The sequence below is a fragment of the Pezoporus occidentalis genome, unplaced genomic scaffold, assembly GCF_034315485.1.
Source record: "Pezoporus occidentalis ecotype Australia unplaced genomic scaffold, CSIRO_AGI_Poc_V1 ctg26, whole genome shotgun sequence".
Lineage (NCBI taxonomy): Eukaryota > Metazoa > Chordata > Aves > Psittaciformes > Psittacidae > Pezoporus > Pezoporus occidentalis.
This window is the reverse complement of record NW_026914502.1, coordinates 2,927,796-2,950,266: the sequence shown is the minus strand read 5'-3', so window position 1 is coordinate 2,950,266 and position 22,471 is coordinate 2,927,796. Positions and strand designations below refer to the sequence as shown.

Genomic DNA, 22,471 nt, shown 5'->3' with positions numbered 1-22,471 from the left:
TTGTGTTTTAATTCTTCCTTGTCGCTCAGAAGAAATAAAAAGGGATCGAAAAACTAGAGAAAAAAAAGAGAGGAGGAAGCAAAACCAGATGACACTGGAAAGCTTCACTAGCAAAGGCTGTGCTCTGTTGGGGTTTCGAGTGCTCGTTTCTCACCACTGGGTTCGTCATGCCATTTCTCAGAACACCAAGATGGATAGGCATGTGGTTTCCTCTTGCTGACAGCACCCCGAGCTACTGCTTGAATCAAGGGATCCTAGATGGTGTTCATGCCACAACACTTGGTGGAGGCCACCAGCATGCCCTTGCTGGCCCTGGCACCCCAGGAAGCCACGTCACTCACCCATCTTCCTTTCCCACCCCCACTTGTCAGTGCTTGTCTGTGGTAGAGGGTTTGGGGTGCTTTTTGTGGTGCGCAATATCTGGGTGCTGTATATGCTTTCAGTGTGACGGATAACGAGCCTCTTTGGTCACAGAGTTTTGTTCTGTCACACAGCCAGTGCAGAAAACAACACAGCCAAGCAGGGAAACCGTGCCAAAATTGGCTATCTGAGGGTGCAGAGACCCAGTGGAAGGATGGGAAACTGTCTACCAGAAACGAGGTAGGTTCAATACCATTTTGTATTTAATTACAAAACAAGAGGGCTAAGATTTTAGTAAAAACAGGAAAAAATGATACCTCCAAGGAATCAGCCTTAAGGGACTATGTCAAGCACCATTGAGGAGCCTTTTGATTAAACAAAGGTAATTCAGCAGGTAAATTAAGATGAACAATGTAATTCTTAGTATGTCACAGTATTGCCTCAGGATGACTTTTAGGGAGAGAGCCTGCTGGAGGGAGAATGGTATGGCTGAGGAATGCAAGGAGCAGAGGATACTTGCCATCTCCGCTGAGTTCCCAGGCTTGAAAACTACACTTGGAGGTTCACTTGGCCATCTTTTGTCTGTTGGCGCCGTGTCTCATAAAGACAAGCTTTTATATACACTACATAGAAATAGATGAAATTGTGCAATAGATGTTGTATATGGGATGCATAAGTATGCTATAGTGGCTAGAAATAGGTTGTCTCCTAAGGAGCTGTGAAGACAGAGGAGGATGCTTGTCAGAAGCCACTTGGGACAGGTGGGTTGCCTTCAGCACTGCTTGTGCCAGAGATGCTCAGTGCATGGACTGTGAGGCACTGGCCAGGCTGCCCCTTTGCTGTGGCCAACAGGCTGCCATCACTGCCCTCCATGGGGCAGGGGTTTCCAGCAGGATTCACTGTTATTCAGCGATGTCTTTAATGTCATCCATAGATGGGGGGCAAATTATACTAGCAATTTCCCTTTTACCTGGAATTATGTTAGAGATTTCCTTCTGAACTGGATAAAGTAAAATACTTGGATTTTTCTGAGTTTATCCCACCCAAACAGGATACACAGGAAAGCTTGGGCTCTTGAAGCAGCACAATGCCAAGCAGAGAAAATAAGGTCATGTAGCTGGAGGTCTTTAAGTAATAGTAATGAAGACCTCCCCAACAAGTCTGGCTGCCTCAAGCAATGACTTCTTCCACCAATGTGAGCAGGAGGTTTGCTCTGGGAAAGCAGCAACTCATAGGCTACCTTACAGCAACCTGGGATTTTCAAGGGTGGTGCCTAACCCCATAGTATAAATGTGGGAGAGCTGAGAGTCAGAACCCCAGATACAAGTGGTGAAAGCTGGTACCATAGCTGGCCATGCTGCCCAGCAGTCATTTCAGCTGCTGGAGATGTGATGCATCAGGACCTGGCCTGCTTGCCAGCAGCTTTGCAGTTCATGTTACACAATCGCTGTTTCTCTTCCCTTTGATTTTCACCGAGTCACACCGCAGGGTAGATGGATGTGAATGATCCGGGGGCAATGGGGCTGTTTGTCTCCTGTCTCTTCCTAGTATTTACTGCTCACTCACCCATGTCGATGTATTTAATACGAGCAAGCCCAGAAATGTTGACTGCTCCTAGAACCCACAAAGTTTGCTGAACTATTGCCAGGCTCCTGAGTGGCACGGAGGCTGTACTTGGCAGGAACAACTGCTTGCCATAGCGCCTGCCATCAGCTGATGCCTTGTCCCTGCCATCCCTCCATCCACAGACCTGCGATTAATGCCTCTCCTCGCCTAGAGCAGCTCCTGCAGGTCCCAGGGCAGGGCTCAGTGCTTGTGTGGGGCTGCATCTCTGGGAGAACAGAGGAAAGGCTGAGAGAGTAGAAGCAGAGAAGCTGCATAAAGTGACTTGTCAAATAGAAGCTGGTGGAGGGGTCTCCCTGCATGGGTGAGGGTGCCTAGGGGTTGGCGGTGGGGAGCAAGGACGATCCAGTGCCAGACCTAACCTGCCTACCCTTATTCCCATGCCCTAGGGGGAAAGTGTACCATCCCATCAGGAGAAAAAGATACTCCCACAAAGAAAGTAAGTAAAGAGGGTCCTTAAACACCCCAGGGGTTGGTGTGGCATGCTGTGGGAGGGACAGCCCTCTACCAGCACCCAGCATCGCTATGGAGGCAGCTGGTGGGCAGGAGTATGGCTGTGGGCAGCAGGCATGGCAAAGCACTTTGCATTCCAGCCAGGGAACACCGCCTTGTATCCAGTGGGGGGTACCTGCGCTTTTGCTGCCCCACTGCACTGGATAATCTGGGGCCTCTTTGGGGTTATTATGTTTTCGGAGAAGGGAGCGTAGAAAGGGATGTCTGTCCACTCCAGCCTCCTAAACTATGTGTGCCTCAGCAACTGCTTTACAGCTGCATCCTGCAATGGCAAACTCAGCTTTCAGATGTCATATTCAGGCCCAGAGGCTTGCAAGCACACGCTCCACAGGACACCTCTGCAACGTTCCTTACTTTGTCCCCTGTGAAGGAGGTAGAGGGCTGCTGGAGGAAGGATGCTGCCAGCGCAACACACCCTGCATTTGTTCGCGTGCCAGCCCATGCTCCCCACATAAAAACGCAGTTTAGGGCTTTCTCTCAACACACATCAGTATGAGGTATTCTCCTAAATGAGTTTCTGCATGTTAAATATGCAAATAGGGAAGACTCACATAGCAGCCAGGATCACGTGTGCCCACGTGAATCACAAGGTTTTGGTTTCAATTCAGACTGTTACCTTTTCCACCAGTGGGTAAAGCCATTAATGTACGTTATAAAATACCACTTTCACAAGCTGCAGTATTTGCTTAGAGAGGAGCAGCTTCTTGTTACTTATGTACATCAGCAATTGCATGGCAATGTCAAGGCAGTACTGACATGTTGAAAACACTGCAAGTTCTCTAAGATGGTAGCTTTAATGCAATACTGAGACTCACGTCTTCCCTTCAATCAGGTTGCAAAACAACTGTGCTTAAAAGCCCCTTTATATTAATCCAAATTGAAAGCTCAGCTCTGAAATTTTACAGGACCAACCAATAGCTCCATCAACTTCACAGCAAGAACCAGTTAGGCAGATAACAATAAAGTTGTTTGCATCCTCTTTTCACACAGACCTCTGCTATTTAGATGCTTAAGGACAGAGAGACAAATGTCCAGGAAAGCTTAAGCCTGCTGAATCTGCACACACAGGCACCCCAGCACCCAGCCAATGATCCCAGACAGAATTAAGGCTGCATTGTCCCTGAAGCTGAAATACATCCAGAGAACAAGCAAGCAAGAACAGCCATTTCCAAAAGAGCCACGTAAAACCGATTCCAGTTAAAAACAAGCAGAAAGGTTGCACATCTAGGTATTACTAAGGTTGATGAGCAGTGCTGCGTGGTGTAATTGTGTGTTAAACTAGAGAATAGGCAAACCTGGAGAAGATGCAATGTATCTGGCTCTCAGAGATCCAACCCTTTCCCCAGTGAATGTCACACGAGCTCATGCTATTGCACAGCCTGTGCTCAGTCGCTAAATGACTGAGTAAATCCTGTGCTGCAGAAAGTCCGTGTGTCCCATCGCTGCACCATAGACTAAGTCACATGTGTCTTCTTCCTCTTCCCTCAGCACAGACCGACAGTGACCCAACAAGTACTACCAAGGTAATGACTAAATGTGAATGGTTTTGCTGTTTTCTGGGGCAATTGAATCCAAAACACGCATGTGTCACAAAGACAAGCTGCCCATCATACTCCCGCTGAAGAGACAAAAGACAGTAATCAGAGTATTTGCTTGGGATGCAGAAAAACATCACCTTAAGCCTATGTATGAAATAAACGTATGTATATGAACTATAATGATGATATGCAACAGCCAAACGGACTGCAGCACTCAGAATTTCAGAGACTGAGTGTAATGCTGCCTGGCCTGACAATGCAGCAGGCTGAACCTCAGGATTATGCCCGATACAAGGGTCCTCAGTCACGGGGCAACTTATGGCTGTGGGGGTACTTTTTCTCTCCTCCTCCTTCCCTTCTCCTCTCAGCTTTCTGATAGCCAGCATAATCTCTCTTGCCTACAGTTTCACCAAAACTGATGTGTTTCCACAAACGTTTCGATTTCAGTCATGATACCTTCTAATAAAAACCCATTTAATTGGACTATTATGAACCAGCTTTAGTAAGAAAATAAGTTTTTAGTTGAAAGACAAAGGGAGATGTAATATTTGGAGGCTTAAAAGGTTTTGTTTAACCTTCCTATTGTGAAAAAATAGCACATATCTCAATGAATGTCTAAGTCTCTACTGGAACAGAGTAAGGTTTCACTTTCCAATATGCCACTGCCTCTAGAAAGAAGGAAAAATAATAACAAGAAAATCAATAAACCAAAAACCAAAACCATGCACTGTTAGGTTGAACATTCAGTTTCTCGACCATTTAGTTTCCTATAAAACAGAATGGATCAAATGGTTCTACTGCAGAAGAGGACACTCGGGGAAGACTGGCATGACAACCACTTTGCGCAGTCCATCTTACTTCCCTGAACTGGGGTTAGATGTAGGAGCTCTGAATACCCCTCCAAGGTTATTTAAGAGATAACTACATCACTTGGTGCGTGCTCTGCTCCTCCGCCCAGGCTCAATGTCCTGGAAGCAAGGGTTGGGGAGCAATCACTTCTCAACTAATGCAATTCACAGCCTTGTGGATTTGTTTGTCTGTTAATACACCAGGCTCCCAGAGGCAGCAGCTGAGTACCTGTGGTTTGCTACCTCTCCTTTGTAAGTAGTTCATTTTAGCAGAGGGCAACTGAAGTTGTTTCTTGAGTCACCCAATGGCAAACGATCACCAGAAGCCCTACGTACCACAATAAAGTGCTGCCATTTAGCAGCCTAACCTGGCTCTTGGGGTTTTTATAAAGATGACAGCAGTAAAACTAAAGTTGGTGCCCAGTGGATATGTGGGTGTTTAGCAGAAATCTCTTAAGTGGGCAAGATGACAGAAAAGGGAGTGATTAAATGAGCTCATCATCTGCACATGTGAGCGTGGGGTGGACTGTGGGGGAAGAGAAAGCAAGGGGGTGGAACTGTAAGGGGGAAATCTGCCAACTAGCTGTCTGGTTTTGAGAGATTCTGGTGTCCCAACTAAAAGCCCCAGCGTGTGGTTTGAAGACAGTCCTGTGAGGGCTGTTAGTGTGGTAGGAGAGATGCCACATCTGAGTATTAAACTTGGCCTGTGAGTAACAGGAGAGTCAAATCATAGAATCATAGAATAGTTAGGGTTGAACAGGACCTTAAGATCATCCAGTTCCAACCCCCCTGCCACCTCACAGTAAACCATATCACACAAGGCCTCATCCAACCTGGTCTTGAACACCACCAGGGATGGAGCATTCACAACCTCCCTGGGCAACCCATTCCAGTGCCTCACCACCCTCACAGTAAAGAATTTCCTCCTTATATCCAATCTAAACTTCCCCTGTTTAAGTTTGAACCCATTACCCTTTGTCCTGTCACTACAGTCCCTAATGAAGAGTCCCTCCCCAGCATCCCTATAGCCCCCCTTCAGATACTGGAAGGCTGCTATGAGGTCTTTCCTTGTGCACTATCGGTGTGTGGGACAAATCACAACCCCTCTGCACTTCAGACTCCCCTCTGAAGGGAAGGTCAATGACAACAGGCTTCCAAAACCTGCACACTGGAAGGATTCTGGGAAGTGGCTATGAACAAGTTTTGAGTAGACCTGTACGATGGAAGGGACAAGAGGTGCTCCAGACTTCACACAGTGGATTTGGAGCCAGGCACTCATGAAAATGAAGAGCCTACCTGTCCTCATTTCACAGGCACATTAGGACAAGTACTGCTTGCACCCCATTGCAACAATGACTGGGGGAAGAGAGAGCCATGCCCCTGCAGGTAGCCTGGGAATTCCTTTTCTGAAGCAAGTCCTCCCCGATTGCTCTGCTCCATAAAACTGTAATTTCTAAATCGCTAAATTTTACAAAGCCTCAAATCAAAACTAAGGAATTATTTTCAGTGAAGTGTTCTCAAAATCAGGAAATCTTTCACACCAAGCAGACAAAATTATCTATATAAGCTGGGAAGACCTGAGGCAGGCTGCAGGAATTGCATTTGAACAAGTCTTTCTCACTTCCAGGTTTGAAAAATAAAAGCAAACCTTTTGGGTTTATCAACCCATGGAGCAGAGAGCTCTGTTCCACTTACAGAGTACAAAAGGTAGCCACGAATGTCAGCATGAACTCAGCAACACCCACTTAAAACACTACTACTACTGCAGACAATAGAGAATACTGCTATAAAGCATATACTTATTCACTAGCTTTATTACCCAGTGGGTTCAAATCAAGAGCATCAGGGCAAACAAACTTAACTCCTGGTTCCAAGTCCTTCTTCAGTTCACATCAGTCCTTTAGACTGAATGAGTCATCCTAACTATTTAGATGCACAATCACCCACGACCCATTAGCAAACACTTTCAAGAGGCAAAAGGAAGGACAAGTCTAAACAGAGCTAGGAAGGCATTTACCCACACAGTCTTAACTCTGCGTTCATTAATGGCTCTTCCCTCATTACATGAGGGCCACCAGGGAGGGAGCTGGCCATTGATGCATTTAACCTCCATCCACACCAGGTGTGCATATGTTGTTGAGTGCTCCTGGTGTTCAGTCACAACCTGTATGGCAGGGAAATGGCTGCAGATACTCAGTAATAACGTGTACTGCTCAACACCGCTGCATGAGCCCAAAGGCCATACCAGAGTTGTCCCCATGGCAGACTTCTTCATAGTACAATTGCATTGAAGCTTCTCTTTCTCTCTCTCTCTCCCTCCCGTGCATCCAGGAGCATTTTGACCCCCAAAAATCTATGAATTCCAAAGAACTGTGGTACTCAACTGTCAACCACGACGTAAAACATGAAACCTCTGTGATTAACAGCAATAATCAAACCGAATATGCACTTGTCAACATACCCAAGAGGAAGGAAAACATCACCGGTGCTGAAGAGCAAAGTGATTATGATTATGTCCTCATAACTTAAAAAGGGGCATTTTCTGCTCTTTTATTTGGATGTGTGCAGCCTTGATAATCACTCTACCTCTGCTGTCAGGTCTTCAAACAAAGGACTCACTCGTTGGCAAGCTTACTCTTGCTTAGAACACATCTGCCAGTCATTTCCAATAAGGCAAATTTGTTTCATTGAAAAGGTGATCAGAGAAAGAGACATGAACAGGGTACAGGACCTCACAATTAAACCAGGAGGAAGAGTAGGAGCTACCATTGTAAGATGAAGTTTCTCTATAGAAAATAAGGTGCTTCCTTACTAGAAGCAACCGAGGTTGCCCGCACCACGCTCCGACTGCCTCGCCACACCTTGTCACTCCATGCCCTGAATGCCTGCTCCATGCTGTGTGTGCACAAGGACTGCACACATTGCTCCAGGTGGGATTTCAGCAGAGCAGAGGGGCAGGACCACCTCCTTCAACCTGCTGGTCACGCTTCTTTTGATGCAGCCCAGGATACGGTTGGCTTTCTGGACTGCGAGCGCACACTGAAGCCAGCTCATGTTCAGTTTCTCATAGACCAGCACCTCAAGTTGTTCTCATCCACCAACACCCTCCACAGGGTGCTCTGCAAAGCTATAATATACCCTCCTCATAGCCCACCACCCTTCTGCAAGCAGCATTTCTTGACATGCACACGGGACTGAAACCAGATATTCAGCTATTAACCAGAGCCCATACAGTGATTGTACATAGAGCTTCCGTTCTTGCTTCAGCATGATTTTTTTGCTGCCTTCCATATTTATAATAAAACACTTGGAAAGAAAATGTCGATCAGATTTCCTGATTCTAAATCTTGTATGTAAGTGATTGCTGGCTTCAGCCCTGGCTTTATGGTGTAGCACCTTTGTGATTCCCACCTGCAGTGCCTGTGCTGGGGGGTAGTCCCACAGGTGAATGCTTGCACGCAGCAGTGGTAAGACACACTGCTAGCATGATGCAGCAGCACTGTACAGCTACTGCTGGCTCTCATAAGGGGCAGATGAATCTGCTCCACACTGGTATTGCCTGCTGTGACCGCACAGATGACTGCCTGCCATGGGATGCTAAAGGGCTGATTGTATACTCCACAAGCTGGATTACCAAAACTATCTTTTCTCTTTCTTTTCAACACTGCCTCCCTCAGTTGCCTGAAGTGTTACCACACTCCTTCTAATGAAATTAACATTAAGCATCCACACAAAACACCTATCATGATAAAATGATTTGTTTTCACATTGCTTTGTCCTAATGGATGAAGACTCAATTCACTTAGTTATTTTCTGTTACGTTAGTAATTTACCTCAACTATATAAAAGAGAAGCCATATTTTGTCACTTTTTGACATTTCCTTCAATGAGAGTTCAAAGCTTGACTGGGGGTAGACTGTGAAGTTGGACATATTCTGCTGAATATCACATCCTGCTCCGACTCCACCTCCTTCTTTCCTGTGAATTGCTGTGGTACTTAGGTAAAGGAGAATGGCTGGAAAGAAAAGGAATTCTTGGCGTCTCCTTTTGTCTGTTAACTCTTAATTCCCGTAGGGGTATCACCATAAAGAAGAAAAATCATTACGTTAAAGTTCTTAGAAGCAGAATCAAGATAAAGATGCACCCGAGGGTAGGTTCAGCAATGAGATCAAGCAGCATCACAAAGGCAAATTATTTCATCACTGCTGGTATTTTCATGACCTGATGTTTTTGGGACAAAGCATGCAAACCATGAATTTCACCCTTCCCCAGTGTAAAAATCAGAAGGAACATCTCTCCTAGTTGTACACTGCATATAATATTGCATCAAGAGAAATTATGGCTCTCACAACCAGCACTACATCTTACATACCAACACGCGATCAGAATTAGCCACAAATGAGAGCCATGTGAGCTACTGATTTGGTCCAGGCTGTTTCCTAAGCTCAGTTAAAACTCAATCAACAACAAATACAGGTTTGAGTGCGCAGCTCTTTCAGACAGATGCTTCATACAGCTATCAGCATTTGCAGTTCCAATGGTTGTTTTCCAACTCAAACCAGTGAAAGACTAAAGCTACCAAGTAATGAAAACAATCACATTAAGAGTAAAAATAAATAGTTTAATGCATGGTAAAATTGTCAGATTGCTTCTTAAATAAACTGGTAATATTAGAAAAAAAAAGACATACAATTTCCCATATTTCTTACTATACAAAAGGTTTCTTAAAACAAATTTGTCTCTCCAATAGTGCTAACGTTGATAATGGCTATAAACAAATGACAAGAAGCCGTATTTCACTAACATGGTAGTGAATCCATTCCACATAAAGTTAAGGCTCTAATATTGTCTAACATGTTAGATAAAACTAACCATTACTGGCTGTAACTCTCATGCCACGGTGGCCTACAAGGTCTGTTTCAGCACCTTCCTCTTAGCATTCATTGGTCTATCTATCTCATCTGATCTGTTGTCAACGAGAAAAGCCATTTGCTGCCTTATGAAGGCAAATATCTTGCATCTGTTCATTTTTATCCCCACTGCTGGGACAAGGCCTATAACTAATAATATTGGCTAGTTTCTCTTTGGACTTACAAATATGGCTCAAATAGTTGTCTGTTCTCCAGTACCACTAGCTAATTATTAAAACACACAGTTAATCTGACCCTTGAAAGATTCCTATAGCATTCAAATGCATTAGTGAGCAAGATGTATGTCTTACCAATGTTTGTTCCTTCATTTCTATTTCACATTCCAGAAGAGAAAAATAAAACAGATACCACCTTATCCAGTAAGACTGTAGGATGAACAAGGAGATGATGGGAATTGAAGGCCACTTAAGAAGATAGTGCAAAGGTCTTGCATGTAATTAAAGAAAATAGAAAGTATATTTGACTTTTCTGCTTGTTTTATGAGGAAAGAACAATGGGGAAGCACAGCATACGTAGTTAGCAGGGGAAAAAAGTAACAGACATGAACATGAGTGGAAGAGATCATTAAGGATGAAGTTGTGCAGATAATTTTGGATGAGACAAGTGAAGAAGCAATGAGCCATATGCAAGACTGCTTTTTAAAGGTCATAAGGGAATCCAGATTCAATTTTAAGGTAAGACAAAGCAGAGGTTTCAAAGCCAACAGACCATACATGATTTTCGTGAGTGACATGAGTTATTGAGATATCAGGACAACAATAAAGGAGGAGGTAGTGGTGTTATAGGAGTACAACACTGTTACAAATGTACTACATTTTCCATTAACAATACTGCATCACGGACAGCATGTGCAGGGACAACGTCTTTAGAAGTGTTTCTACTAATGAATAGCTCCCTATCCTGGGGTTACTAACAGATAGGAGAAGCCCCCTCTTCTAGGTGGTGAGGAAGATGAAGAGTCTTTCCATTTTTTCTCTGAAAAATTAAAAGAGTACACCATTAACATTAAAATGAAACTTTAGCTAGATATTTCAGCATCTTCTTTCCTGTCTCTTTCACACTGCATTTTCTATGAGTCCTCTCAATTATACAAGGATCAAAATGATACTGAGAATTGAAACTCATTACTTCTTGTCCTGCTAACAAATCTTGCTTATATACAGCATATGGTGATATGTTAGCCTAGAATTGTTATAAAAGCACATTGGTCTGGCTCAGTAAGTTGAGGGTGGATGGAAGCAGCTCCATGCTTTCAGTAAAATTGCAAAGAACATAGGACTTTTATAGTGACATTTCAATCAAGACAACTGTAAATGCATAGGGATCACTAGCTAGTTACTGGTAGTCATTGGAATCACTACCTAGACAACCTGGCAGAATAAATGTTTGGTTCCTTTAAAAGGTATGTCTGTGCATAATAATTAAAAAAAAAAAGAAATATTGAAAAGACAAAAATCAGGAGGGTTTTTCCTCCTTGAAAAAAAATAATCCTAAATTTACCCCCAGATTACTTATCCTGTCTTACTTGGATTAAAATTTGTTCTATAAATGTTCAAATATGAATATAGAATCATAGAATCATAGAACAGTTAGGGTTGGAAAGGACATTAAGATCATCCAGTTCCAACCCCCCTGCCATGGGCAGGGACACCTCACACTAAACCATGTCAATATAGAATAAGGAGAAACATTTTTAATTAGGCTCTCTGTTCTGGTACACACATAGGAGATTTTCTGGTTTTAACTATTTTTATGCATAAAATGCAAAAGGAGATCTAAAAAGTTTGGTTGGAGACCGCAGTCAATCAGTCTCATTATCACTCCCTTTCTCATCAGAGGACCAAACAGTGAATTCAGGGTTATAAGCTGTGCATAACAAGACTTCCTTGAAACCCAAGTATTCCCAATTTTCTTAACACTGTTGTGCCAAATGTATTTACAAACAGATCCCAACATCTTCCAGAAGGATTTTCTTTCAAGTAAATACTTCTATTCTTTGTAAGGAAATGGTCTTTTTAATGTACTCACATGTCAGTGTGAGAGAAGTAGGGTCAAACTTCAACTTGTTACATTCAAGTGTCCCAGGATTAGAAATATCATCTTCATCATAGATATTTTGACGTAAAACGTTCTTTATAAAGTCTGGGTTCATTGTGTTTTCCATAAACCCCTCTGTTGGTGGTGGTACGGAGAACTCTAGCTGATAAAATACAGTGGAGTTTTCATTACTGAAAAACAAAGCCAAGTATCAGTGCCTTCAAGTCCCCACTGGAACTTTGCTTTTTTGACAAGACTGACTTTTTATATCAATGTTGGGGTGGATTTTTTCTTTTTTCTTATTCTAAAGAAAACCATTATAAAAGAAAAGGGCCAGAGATTCATTTCCTCCTCCCTCTACCTTCTCAGAACAGCTCTTCACATTAACAGAAACTGGGAACATACTTGAATTTAACCTTTCAAATAGATAGAGGTCAACTGGATGTACATTCTAACAGGGTGAGGTTTACAAAACCCATGCTCTACAAGCACATAATGATAAGAGATGCTGTGATATCTCAAAGCATAGGTTGCTCTCCCACTAGCAGGACCTGGGGCCACTCAGCTGTGCTCCTAATTCAGCTCTGGAGTGTGTTGTGAGAACAACCAGGCCAAGTCCATCTTTGGAAATTGCATTGTTTGCAGTCTACCAAATCCACTGACTGCAATTTGACAGTTACATTTTGCCCTCACTGCATTTAAAACATAAAGAAGTATTTGGGTGGGGTGAAAGACACACAGGGAGACAAGTGGGGAACGGAGGGGTGGAGAGACAGGGAGAGGTAAGCTAGCTGATACGTATGCAGAGCTATAGCTTTGCACTTAATGGTCTAAATCATGCTTTTTACCCCTAAGGCTAAGGAGCTCCATCTCACTCAGTGAACAAGGCTGGCATGCCCGAGGCTGGCAGTGCAGGGGAGCACATTCCCCAAAGTGCCCTCAGGACTACCCCTTGCAGCATCCCAAGGGGACTCTTCCCCTGTCCTTGATCTCTTAAGGGTTTTGGGCCTTTTAAAATCAACTTCCCTCGATTTCCTATTGTCTTTTTAATTCCTTTTGTAACAGTGCTTTTCCTGTAGTCCTTGGGGAAGCTCTCCAACTGCCTTCCCTTGCCTTTCTGCTGTCTCTCCACAGCAGGACCATGCTGTAGCTGATCTTTCCAGCTGCCCTTTTCCCTTTGCTGCTCAGCCTCCCTCCTGTTGTAAACGTATGGTATCTCCATAGATCAAAACTTCACGGTCTCAAGCACAGTAAACTTCTTAGCCTTCCTCCAGTCACAGTTTTTGCTGAGAGTAAGATCCTCCCTCTGTTCCAGTTTGAAGCTTTCTGCTGCCTATGCAAGGCAGGCTTGGATGCTTTCCCCTTCTTACCACTGCTACTCCTCTGGCTCTATTAGGCTTTCGGTGCCTTTCTTCTTCATCTCCCACCCAAGCTAGCCTAGACTACACTCTGTCACCTGCTCTGCCTCTCACTCCTGTTCCCTAGTCTCCCCAACATGCTGCTGCTTTTAGATTTGCTTCTCTGGTCCAAAATAAAGAGAGGGGGAAAGTGATGCAAACAAGCCAGTAACGCAGTATTACTGTTTGGACTCTCACAACTTGTATGCCCCTGTTGCACTTAGTTCTTTTGGGAACAAAACTAGTTCAGCCCTCATCCCTCCCCATGAATCCTGTTTTATTTACTTAAGGCTATTTAAGTTATGTCAATCCCAAATAATTCCAGCAGCTCATTTGCCTTGTCATAAGTATCCTTGAATATTATTAAGGGCTGCACTTTGAACCAAAGACAGTAGAGATAATACTTAACAGCAGGAAAATGTTACTCTCATCATAGAATCATAGAATAGTTAGGGTTGGAACGCACCTTAAGATCATCCAGTTCCAACCCCCCTGCCATGGGCAGGGACACCTCACATTAAACCGTATCACCCAGGGCCTCGTCCAACCTGGTCTTGAACACTGCCAGGGATGGATTAGCAGCACTTGCCATTTAAACCAGAGGATCCTTCGACTGTTTTTCACTACCTGTGTATATAACTTTCCCCCAGTCTATTTTTCACAGGTTTAAATGTCATGCATATCCACATAGGCACATGTATGTCTCATCAAAAGCCTGGAATTTTCAGATACCTTTGGTGACAAGAAATTGCTTACCTGAAAGAAACCACCCGAGCTGACCTAAAGTAACGTCCTAGAGCTGGAGATGAACTGTAGACATCTGTTAACTTGTAGGGAAAAAGGAAAAGAAAAAGAGGTTTCTTCCATTCACTGCCTTTTTTCCTCCATAAAAGAGAGTACAGAAAATCATTCTTACAGGGTGCTTGAAGGGGCAGAGACACAGGTGCTGAAGGGTCAATAACAGCAAGCCTCTGCCCTAGAAAAGGTACACCATCCCTTTAAGCTCGACAGACAAGTTAATCTGTGTGTTTGAGTGACTGCTACATTACCTTAACACAATGGAGGCACTCAGGGTGAACTAAAAGTGTGTGTTCATGTTGCCTGTGCAATTTAGGTTGTTCGGCTGGGGTTTGTACTAATACCAAAAGCCCTTCTGTTATTACATGACAGAGGAAAGAGTCTCTCTACTGAGACTCACTTTCCACAGTAAATCTAAATAAGCGCTGCCGTGCCTGCTGAGCTTAACTCAGAGCTGGGACAGCTCAATGGAAATAGCAGCTATAAACCCAGGCTGCCACCGTGTACTTACAGGAGGATGCAAAACACAGTATTTTTAGCCCCCATTTGGTTTAGATGACCTTCACAGGCCTCTCCTAACCTGAATTATTCAATGGTTGCATGAAAAAGGTGAAGGTGTACCAGCCATTAATCAAATTTGTGGGAAAAGTTAGGCACCTTTCTTTAAAAAAACCTAACACACTACAACGAAAACAGGACAAAAATCAGTGTAAACTGCTTGTGTGCTTAAAAGCAGATGCTACAGGGTTAACCAAGAACTGTGGAGTCAATCCGTGTGTCACAAACAGGCCTGTTTTCTAGATAAGGACTTAAATTATGCTAGAAAAAGTACATCTCCTAACTTCTTGTGGACTTGCAAATAGCTGAATTGCTGCACAGAGAAACAGAAACTTTTCAAAAGGGAAAAACACTGAATCTATGTTGCAAACAGAATCAGCTCTGCCAAGAAACGCATCACACATACCTTCTTAGTAATGTCTTCAGAGCCAAGGTGTGGGAGATCACACATTAATTCCAGCGTTCCCAAAAAGCTGCGACAATTTCCACTATTTAGGAGTGCATCAGCATCCCAATAGTCATCCTCATCCGTGTAAACATCTAATATCCAAAAGGAGAAAGTGGAGGAAAACGTTCCAGTTAGAAGAAGTATCAGAGAGAATAACTAACTAAATAACTAACTAAGTCTCTTCTTGGCTTTCTCCCAGATGGCTTCCTCCCAGATTTCCTACTGGGAATGACAAAAAGAAAGTGCAAGTGATCTAAAGGAAAATGACAGCACACAAAGTTCAACCACCAACTCCCGTTAGCAAAAGTCCCATTAGGTTGGGAGCCTGACAGGCGCTGACACCAGATAAGGGGACCAGAGCACTCTACTGCACTTGTTGCAATGTTACAAGCATCCTTTCCATCCTCATCCCAGACCCTGTTCCCATAACGTTTTCTCACTTAGCTACACAAACTGGAATTGCCATGTGATTGCTGCCTGCTAAAATGAAAGTGTTTAGATCCACTTCTCAACACACCTCACTCTGCAGTCAGCATCCCAGTCCCTTCAGCAGTTCACGGAAGTTTAAAGGATGCTACCATTCGTCTCAGATTGTGTGTATTGTACATTTGTATTAGAGGATGAACCAAAAGTGGGATACTTACTAGAATAAAGAATTAGGCTGATGAGAATGACCAGGAAGAATACTAGAAAAATTGTAGCTATAACCATCCATAGTTTACACTTCCAGAAGACGACATTCGTACATGATCTCCAGTGACCTGTCTCCTGGTGTAAAAGGAAAGGGCATATTGATTAATGAAATAAAGCAGGGAGAAAATATTGAAGCATGTATCTGCTGTCACATTTAGAAACAAACAAAACAAAACCCCAGACCCCACATAGATGGGAGAGCCTCACTGGTAAGCAATGCCCTACATCAGCTCTTTCCACCCTTAACTACTACTGCAGGTGGGAATGTAGACCTGCAGAAGACAAAGAACATTCATAGGCATGATGTTACTTCATAGATGTAAGGTTTCCAACTCCTGAATTGCCCATACAGCTGAGGTCCTATGAAGGTGCTGTCACATCTTCCAAGTGTTTTTTTAGACTACTGGTGTGGTTTAATCCAATCTGACAACTAAGTACCAACAGCTGCTTGCTCAATCCTCTCCCTTCCCACTTTCCCTGGTGGGATGGGGAGGGAAATCAGAATAAGGTAGAACTCATGGATTGAGATAAGAATTAAAGAATGAAACAAAGTAATAATAGTAAAAATGAGAGAAGGAGAAATGAAACCCAATAAAATCAAGCGATGCACAGCACAACTGGTTGCCAGCTGCTGACAAATGCACAGCTCATCCCCCAGCCTGGAGGCTTCTGGTGTAGTTTCTATCCTGAGCATGATATTTTATAGTATGGAACATCCCTTTGGCTGTTTCAGGTCATCTGCCTTTGTTGTGCTCCCTCCTGGCTTCTTGTGCCCCTCCTCACTGGTGGAGCATGAGAGACTGCAAAGTCCTTCACTAGGGTAAGTGCTGCTCAGCAACAACTAAAACATCAGTGTGTTATCAGCATTGCTTTCAGACTAAATCCAAAACACAGCATTGCAGCAGCTACTGGGAAGGAAAATAACTATCCCAGCTGAAACCAGGACAACTGCATCAATTTGATTTACATATTCTAGGAGAGGATCCTTGTAATATTTGCCATCTCTGACAACCAAAGAGCGGCTGTGGAGAAATCTCCAGGATCATTCACCTCTGTGGTGCTGATGATACCAATCTGCACAGCTCCTGGATGAAAGCACCCAAAGCTATTCATTAGATACTCTTGCATTAAAGACCACTAAAATAATTAAGACTTTCACAGTTGACTTCCCTTTTGTTCAGAAGATTGGAAACTTAAAGGCTATGGAGTGAGTTTTATTACAAATCTCACCTGTTCTAGGAGATCATAGATAAACTCTCTTCAAAGCAGTTGTACATTCATGCACATTCGTATGGGAGAGAAAGGAGAGTACTTGCCTTTCATTTACCTTTTAATAAGACCATGGCAGAAATTAGTCTTTTAATTAGTTACCCCTAATTAGCAAGTACTGATTAATTAATTAATCATTACTTATATTAAAAAAAAAGAAATAAAAATTAAAAAGCTTATGTGAGTATCTGAAGGGGGGCTATAGGGATGCTGGAGATGAACTCTTCATTAGGGACTGTAGTGATAGGACAAGGGGTAACGGGTTAAAACTTAAACAGGGGAAGTTTAGATTGGATATAAGGAAGAACTTCTTTACTGTGAGGGTGCTGAGGCACTGGAATGGGTTGCCCAGGGAAGTTGTGAATGCTCCATCCGTGGTGGTGTTCAAGGCCAGGCTGGACAGAGCCTTGGGTGGCATGGTTTAGTGTGAGGTGTCCCTGAACTGGATGATCTTAAGGTCATTTCTGACCCAAACTATTCTATGTTTCTATGACATAGGAAATAAAACCCAACTCCAACTGTTTTGTTCTGCAGCCATAAAACTGAAGGAAGAGCACCAATTCACAAGTAGACCATGCTGCTCCTTTATTTCCTCCTCCTCCCCATCCACCACAAACGCAGCAGTAAGCTGTGTCCTTTTTGACACCAGTACCAGGCAAGGAAAAGCACATGCTGTAGGTTGTCAGTGCCACACACGTGCAGGTTGGCAGGAGCCAGCTGCTGGCTGGAGGCACTAACCAAGGTTACCTTCCTTTGTTTTTTTAGCTTCCTAAGAGCACAGTATAATAGATAGCCCTTCACTGGATTTAACTCAAGCCCACCAGCTGGCCTATAGCTTCTCTGGGGGTGGCAGATGAAAAGGGAGAGAAAACAGACATCCACAGAAAGATCTTAGAGAGTCATTGCTTCAGGAGCACAGGGAGAAAGGGAAAGCCCTTTCTGCAGACACCTCTGCATGCAGAACTTTCCTATAGTGGGGAATGAAGGGCAAAGGCAGAATACAGTTTTGCTTACAGCATCCTTTCAGGTGCAATAGTGATTTTTAATATGATTTTTTATAGGTTTTAATATTTTTTAGTTTTTAAATACTATTTTAATATGATATTTATTTTTAATATGATTTTAAATGTATTAGAATATAGGTTTTAATATGATTTTTAAAATGTATTGGAAAAATAAACATTCAATTTATCCAAAAAGCTATGCTAGTGTCAAATACCTGAAAAATTAAAAGGCCAGTAACTACTGCCTAGGGTGCAACTACGAAATCAGCCATGGCAGCATCAATTGAGACAGACGGCTATCAGATCCAGGTTTGGATTAAGTCCCATATTTAAGCCACCACAAAATAATAATGATAGAATTCTTAAACACACATAGCAGACTGGTTTGATCTCCAGCAAACATTCAGTTCCCTATCACAACACCCTCAGACTTTGTATATATGGCAGGTCTGCGGGGAAGGAGCAGCAGCAGAGAAAATCAGACTAGCTCTGATTAGCCTGCATATGAGCAGGAAGCAGAGCACGATAAACTTCCAGCAGTCCCTATAAGATAGGAAGCCAATGGCCAGAATTAGCAGAAACAGAGCCCAAATGAAAACTCAATGCTGGGAAGGGGAAGGCTAAACAGAAACCTAAGGGTAAAGTTTCTCACAGCTAAATGGGTCTGACTCATCTCTGCTTTCTCTCCACCCTCTCCCATTCCTCTTTGCATTTCCCTAGAATTAATTTGACCCTGAATTAATCCAGTTTACCAGACCAGAGGAGAAGTAACCAGCCCTCCATATAATAGAGTAAATGGGATCTTTGCCTAGCTGGCAGAGTAAATCAGCCTACAGAGATGATCAATGGGGCCCACACAAGGAAGCAGTTGTGGTTGCTTGGCTGGGAGCAGGGAGGGGTGGCCTGACTAATAGAGATGAGCTGTCTTGGAGGGCTCAGCCAACCCTACAGAAGAGTGGAAAACCCCTACAGAAGAGTGGGAAACTTCTTAGCTCTGCCATAGACATGCTCTCTGCTGTAAGTGATGAGAATCATTGTACAGCAGTCACCTGTGAGCGTAACCTGCCAGCATGAGTCTGTTCCATAGCTTCAAGCTGAACACTGCAAGTTACCTCCATGGGGGCTCACGTGCTGGCCTTTATAGAGTGCCTCAAAGCCTCAGTTCATACAAATTCATTATTGTTAGCAATTGCAAATGACTCAAAGATAGAGAGAATCCCAGCATGGTCTGTTGCAGGACATCCTAGTCTTATTTGAGTAGTAGTTTTCCCAACTGATTTGATCTGAGAGAAAGCTTGCTTATAGTACAGCTTCCAGTCCTTGTCCTCTCTGGCTTTGAGCCCAATCCCACCAACAGCACATGAAAAGAGAAAGCAAAATCCAGAGTACCAATTACACCTCCATTTCCTAAGTTAAAGTTCACAAACAACCAAACACAAAAATTAAGAGGGGTTCGAATCCCATTCCCATATCAGAACACTGAATTGAGAAGAAGAAATACATCAAACAGGTTTTCAGCCTTTACTTTCAAGTGAATAACCTTTCCCCATCCCACAAACAGCAAATTAAACCACCCCTACAAGATGTTCCTGCAAAGTGTCATTTCTCTTGCTGTGTGGTATTTTCCCAAGAGTAAGGATAAAAGGAGCAAGTGAAATTCCTACCTTTCTGGTTTGAGCGTTTGGAGGCTTGTCGTGACCGGCCTCACTGTCCTCCGTGTTATCTTCTCTTAATTCAATGATCTCATGCTCCTGAACACAGCCTTGCCTTTTCATAGCCTCCGTCTCTGCGTGAGGACCTCTGTCTCTGAAGCAAGCAAGAAGGCAGCTCATTTCCTTCTGGTTTCAGCTGCAGTTATGATCAGTAACAGTTTTTGTACGAGGCTGGAGACAGTAAGAGGGAGAGTCTGGATAGTTTTCATGGGAGTGATCTGAAAACACTGCAAATAAGGGGAATTCCTTGGAAATGACGTTGTCTGCAGTAGCCACAGAGAAACGGGATGTGGAGGAAGTGTCGATTTGCCTCGTCCTCAGAACTACACCTCTCAACTATGCAACACCAGGTTTTCCAGTTTGTCTACCTTATCACACCAGCCCTTGGCAAGCAGGTGACTCAACCTTCAGCTATGTTGTCATTTGCCGAGGCGGTTTTGAAAGGAACCGGGTTGCTTTCCCTGCTGCTGTCAGCCAAGATGGTGAAATCCTCTTGCTGTTATCCACACAGCTAAACAAACAGATATGATTCTGAACAGCACCATCTGAGTAAAGGTTCACACGGCTTGTAGTCCGGTTAGGCTGTGAAGGGCACGTACAACATCCATCAGCACTTCTAATTTTAGTCTCTTTATAGTCGATAACGAAATGAACACTACTGACCTTTGTGCTGTGAATTGTCCACTCTTTAGCTGTTACGCAGGCTAAAATCATCTCTGGTGTAAAGAAATCATTAATGTCTACTCACATTCTACCCAACCTAAACCTGAGAAGCTGCTTCCATGTGAAAGCCAAAAGGGCAAATCTGAAGACAAGAGGAAGATGACCTTCAATTTCAGCCTATGGTCCACAAGGCATGCTTTTATGAAGCGAATCATGGTGTGAGTTAAGATCTGCTCTGCACTAGGATGAACTCTCCTATGATACTTCAAATCACAGCTTGCTGCAGCCAGGGGCTGATTCCTCCCCTCCTTCCCTCCCTTCTCCCCGTTTCCTTCATCCTACCTCTTCTCACTTTTCCTGTTCTGACTCCATCCTCCTGTTTCTTCTCCCCCCCCTTGCCCCTTCTCCCTTCCCATTCCCCAAGCACCTCTCTGCCCCTCTGGATAAAAAGGGTTGGCCAGGCAGCTGTAACCACACTCGTGTTCACCCTCTTGTCCCAGCAGGGAGGACCATGTATTAAGGGGAAACAAAGCCTCTGTCTCCAGCTCCCTCCCCTGCTGGCTGAGTACCCATTCGTAGCATTGCTCCTTTTTCCTGCCAAATGCTGAGGATGCTTGCTTCATCCCCAACTCTTCATGTCCCCTCTGCCTTCCGGAGCCAGATTTTCTCTTTGTGCAACTCATCTGGCGACTGATGCCTGAAGCATTCCAAGATTCCTGATGTCACGACAAAGCCATCCAGGCAAAAGCACTCCACAAAGCTGAGTACAAGGCTCGGCTTCATTCACCAAACAAAACCAAATGCAGATTGCATATCTCACCTTTTTGTTCTGGAGAATCCTTAAAACTCCAGAAGATGGAAACTGAAGCTGAGCAGCCATCAAGATCAAAACATGTCTTCACCCACAAGCTTTTACTTGGAACATCTTCCCTGGAAAAGCCTTTACCTGCTCTTCTCAGTACTCCTGCTAGATGATGAGCTTCATTTATTTCATTTCCACTCACAGTAAAAGACCTTACCTTCCTACTGAATTGTCTGAAACCAAACCAGTTTTTCTAAGTCAAATGAGTTAATGATTATGGGTCTCATGCTGCAAAAGCCAAAGTCCTTTTATTTACATCTGTGAAGGAGGTCCTTGAGTTTCTTTCGTCTGGGTGATCTAGTTCTCACACTTGGTGCACTTCTTGTGTGTGAAGTACTGACCGTTCTGGCACATAGAGCTGAGAAACTCAGAGAGAAAATAGGAAGTCAAGAACTGATCTGAACCTTCTGACCTAGGCTTTTATCTAAAACAGAACAGCAGGAAAACTCTTCTCTTCCCTAGTGGAGACATCTCTAGTTTCAATGTAAAGAAAAGGAACTTACGCCCTTAAATGTGCACTTCAGTAAATAGGCAAGTTAGCCTCAGCGTTACAAAAAGAGGAACCTCCAAGAATGAAATGTGTTCTGATTTCACCTGGGGATTAGAGTTTCAGAGGCACAAGCAAATGAATAAATCACAGCCACTTGCATTTTTACCATGTGTTTATTAAAAAGAGGTGAATGACTGGCTAGTCATTAGAGATACTAAACCCCCTAAAGTATAGGTTTGAGCGTAGTTTACAGAGCAAGTTTGACACAACCATGGTGGGCAGGGAGTGGGAATGCCCACCACTAGGGCAAGGAAAGAAGGAAAAGCAGTATCAGTGTTAGACATGGAAATCTCACTGCCTGCAGATTACAGTGCTAGCTCATTGAAGTGTTTTCCTCACATGATGCTGTGGTGGGTCTAAAACTAAACAAGGATCACACATTTACGTACAGTAGAAGGGTGCTGTGGGGACAGCAATGATTGGTATTGAAATTCTTTGTTTCTTAATATGTTAAAGGTGAACACTCAACACTTCCAAATATTGAGCACAACTTAAAGAGCATCAAGACAGAACTTTCATTAAACTCAATGCCAGCATTCCTAAGTCCCATAAACAGCTTTGGTAACCTTAAATAATCTTGATTTGGGCTGATCTGCCAATCAGGAGGTTATGATTATCAAAGCTAGATTTACTGCTAGAGTTAAAGAGTGTGGCTGTCATTTCCTCT

General features: G+C 43.5%; 1 protein-coding gene across 5 annotated transcripts; it reads right to left on the bottom strand.

The window, feature by feature from the left end:
* Positions 1–9,482: 9,482 nt before the first annotated feature.
* On the bottom strand, positions 9,483–21,680 carry CUNH3orf52 (chromosome unknown C3orf52 homolog). 5 transcript variants are annotated; one of them, XM_062623980.1, is made up of 7 exons: positions 21,213–21,680; positions 19,682–19,900; positions 15,696–15,819; positions 15,010–15,143; positions 14,004–14,074; positions 11,842–12,041; positions 9,483–10,788 (listed from the first exon to the last, which is right to left on the bottom strand). In XM_062623980.1, coding segments are annotated over exons 2-7 (699 nt in total). In that variant the 5' UTR covers positions 19,850–19,900; positions 21,213–21,680; the 3' UTR covers positions 9,483–10,786. The 5 variants fall into 5 exon arrangements, with proteins under 5 accessions (XP_062479964.1, XP_062479965.1, XP_062479967.1 ...); XM_062623981.1 differs by having other exon boundaries at positions 19,682–19,823; XM_062623983.1 differs by lacking the exon at positions 21,213–21,680 and adding an exon at positions 20,393–20,759 and having other exon boundaries at positions 19,682–19,823.
* Between the last annotated feature and the right edge of the window lie 791 nt (positions 21,681–22,471).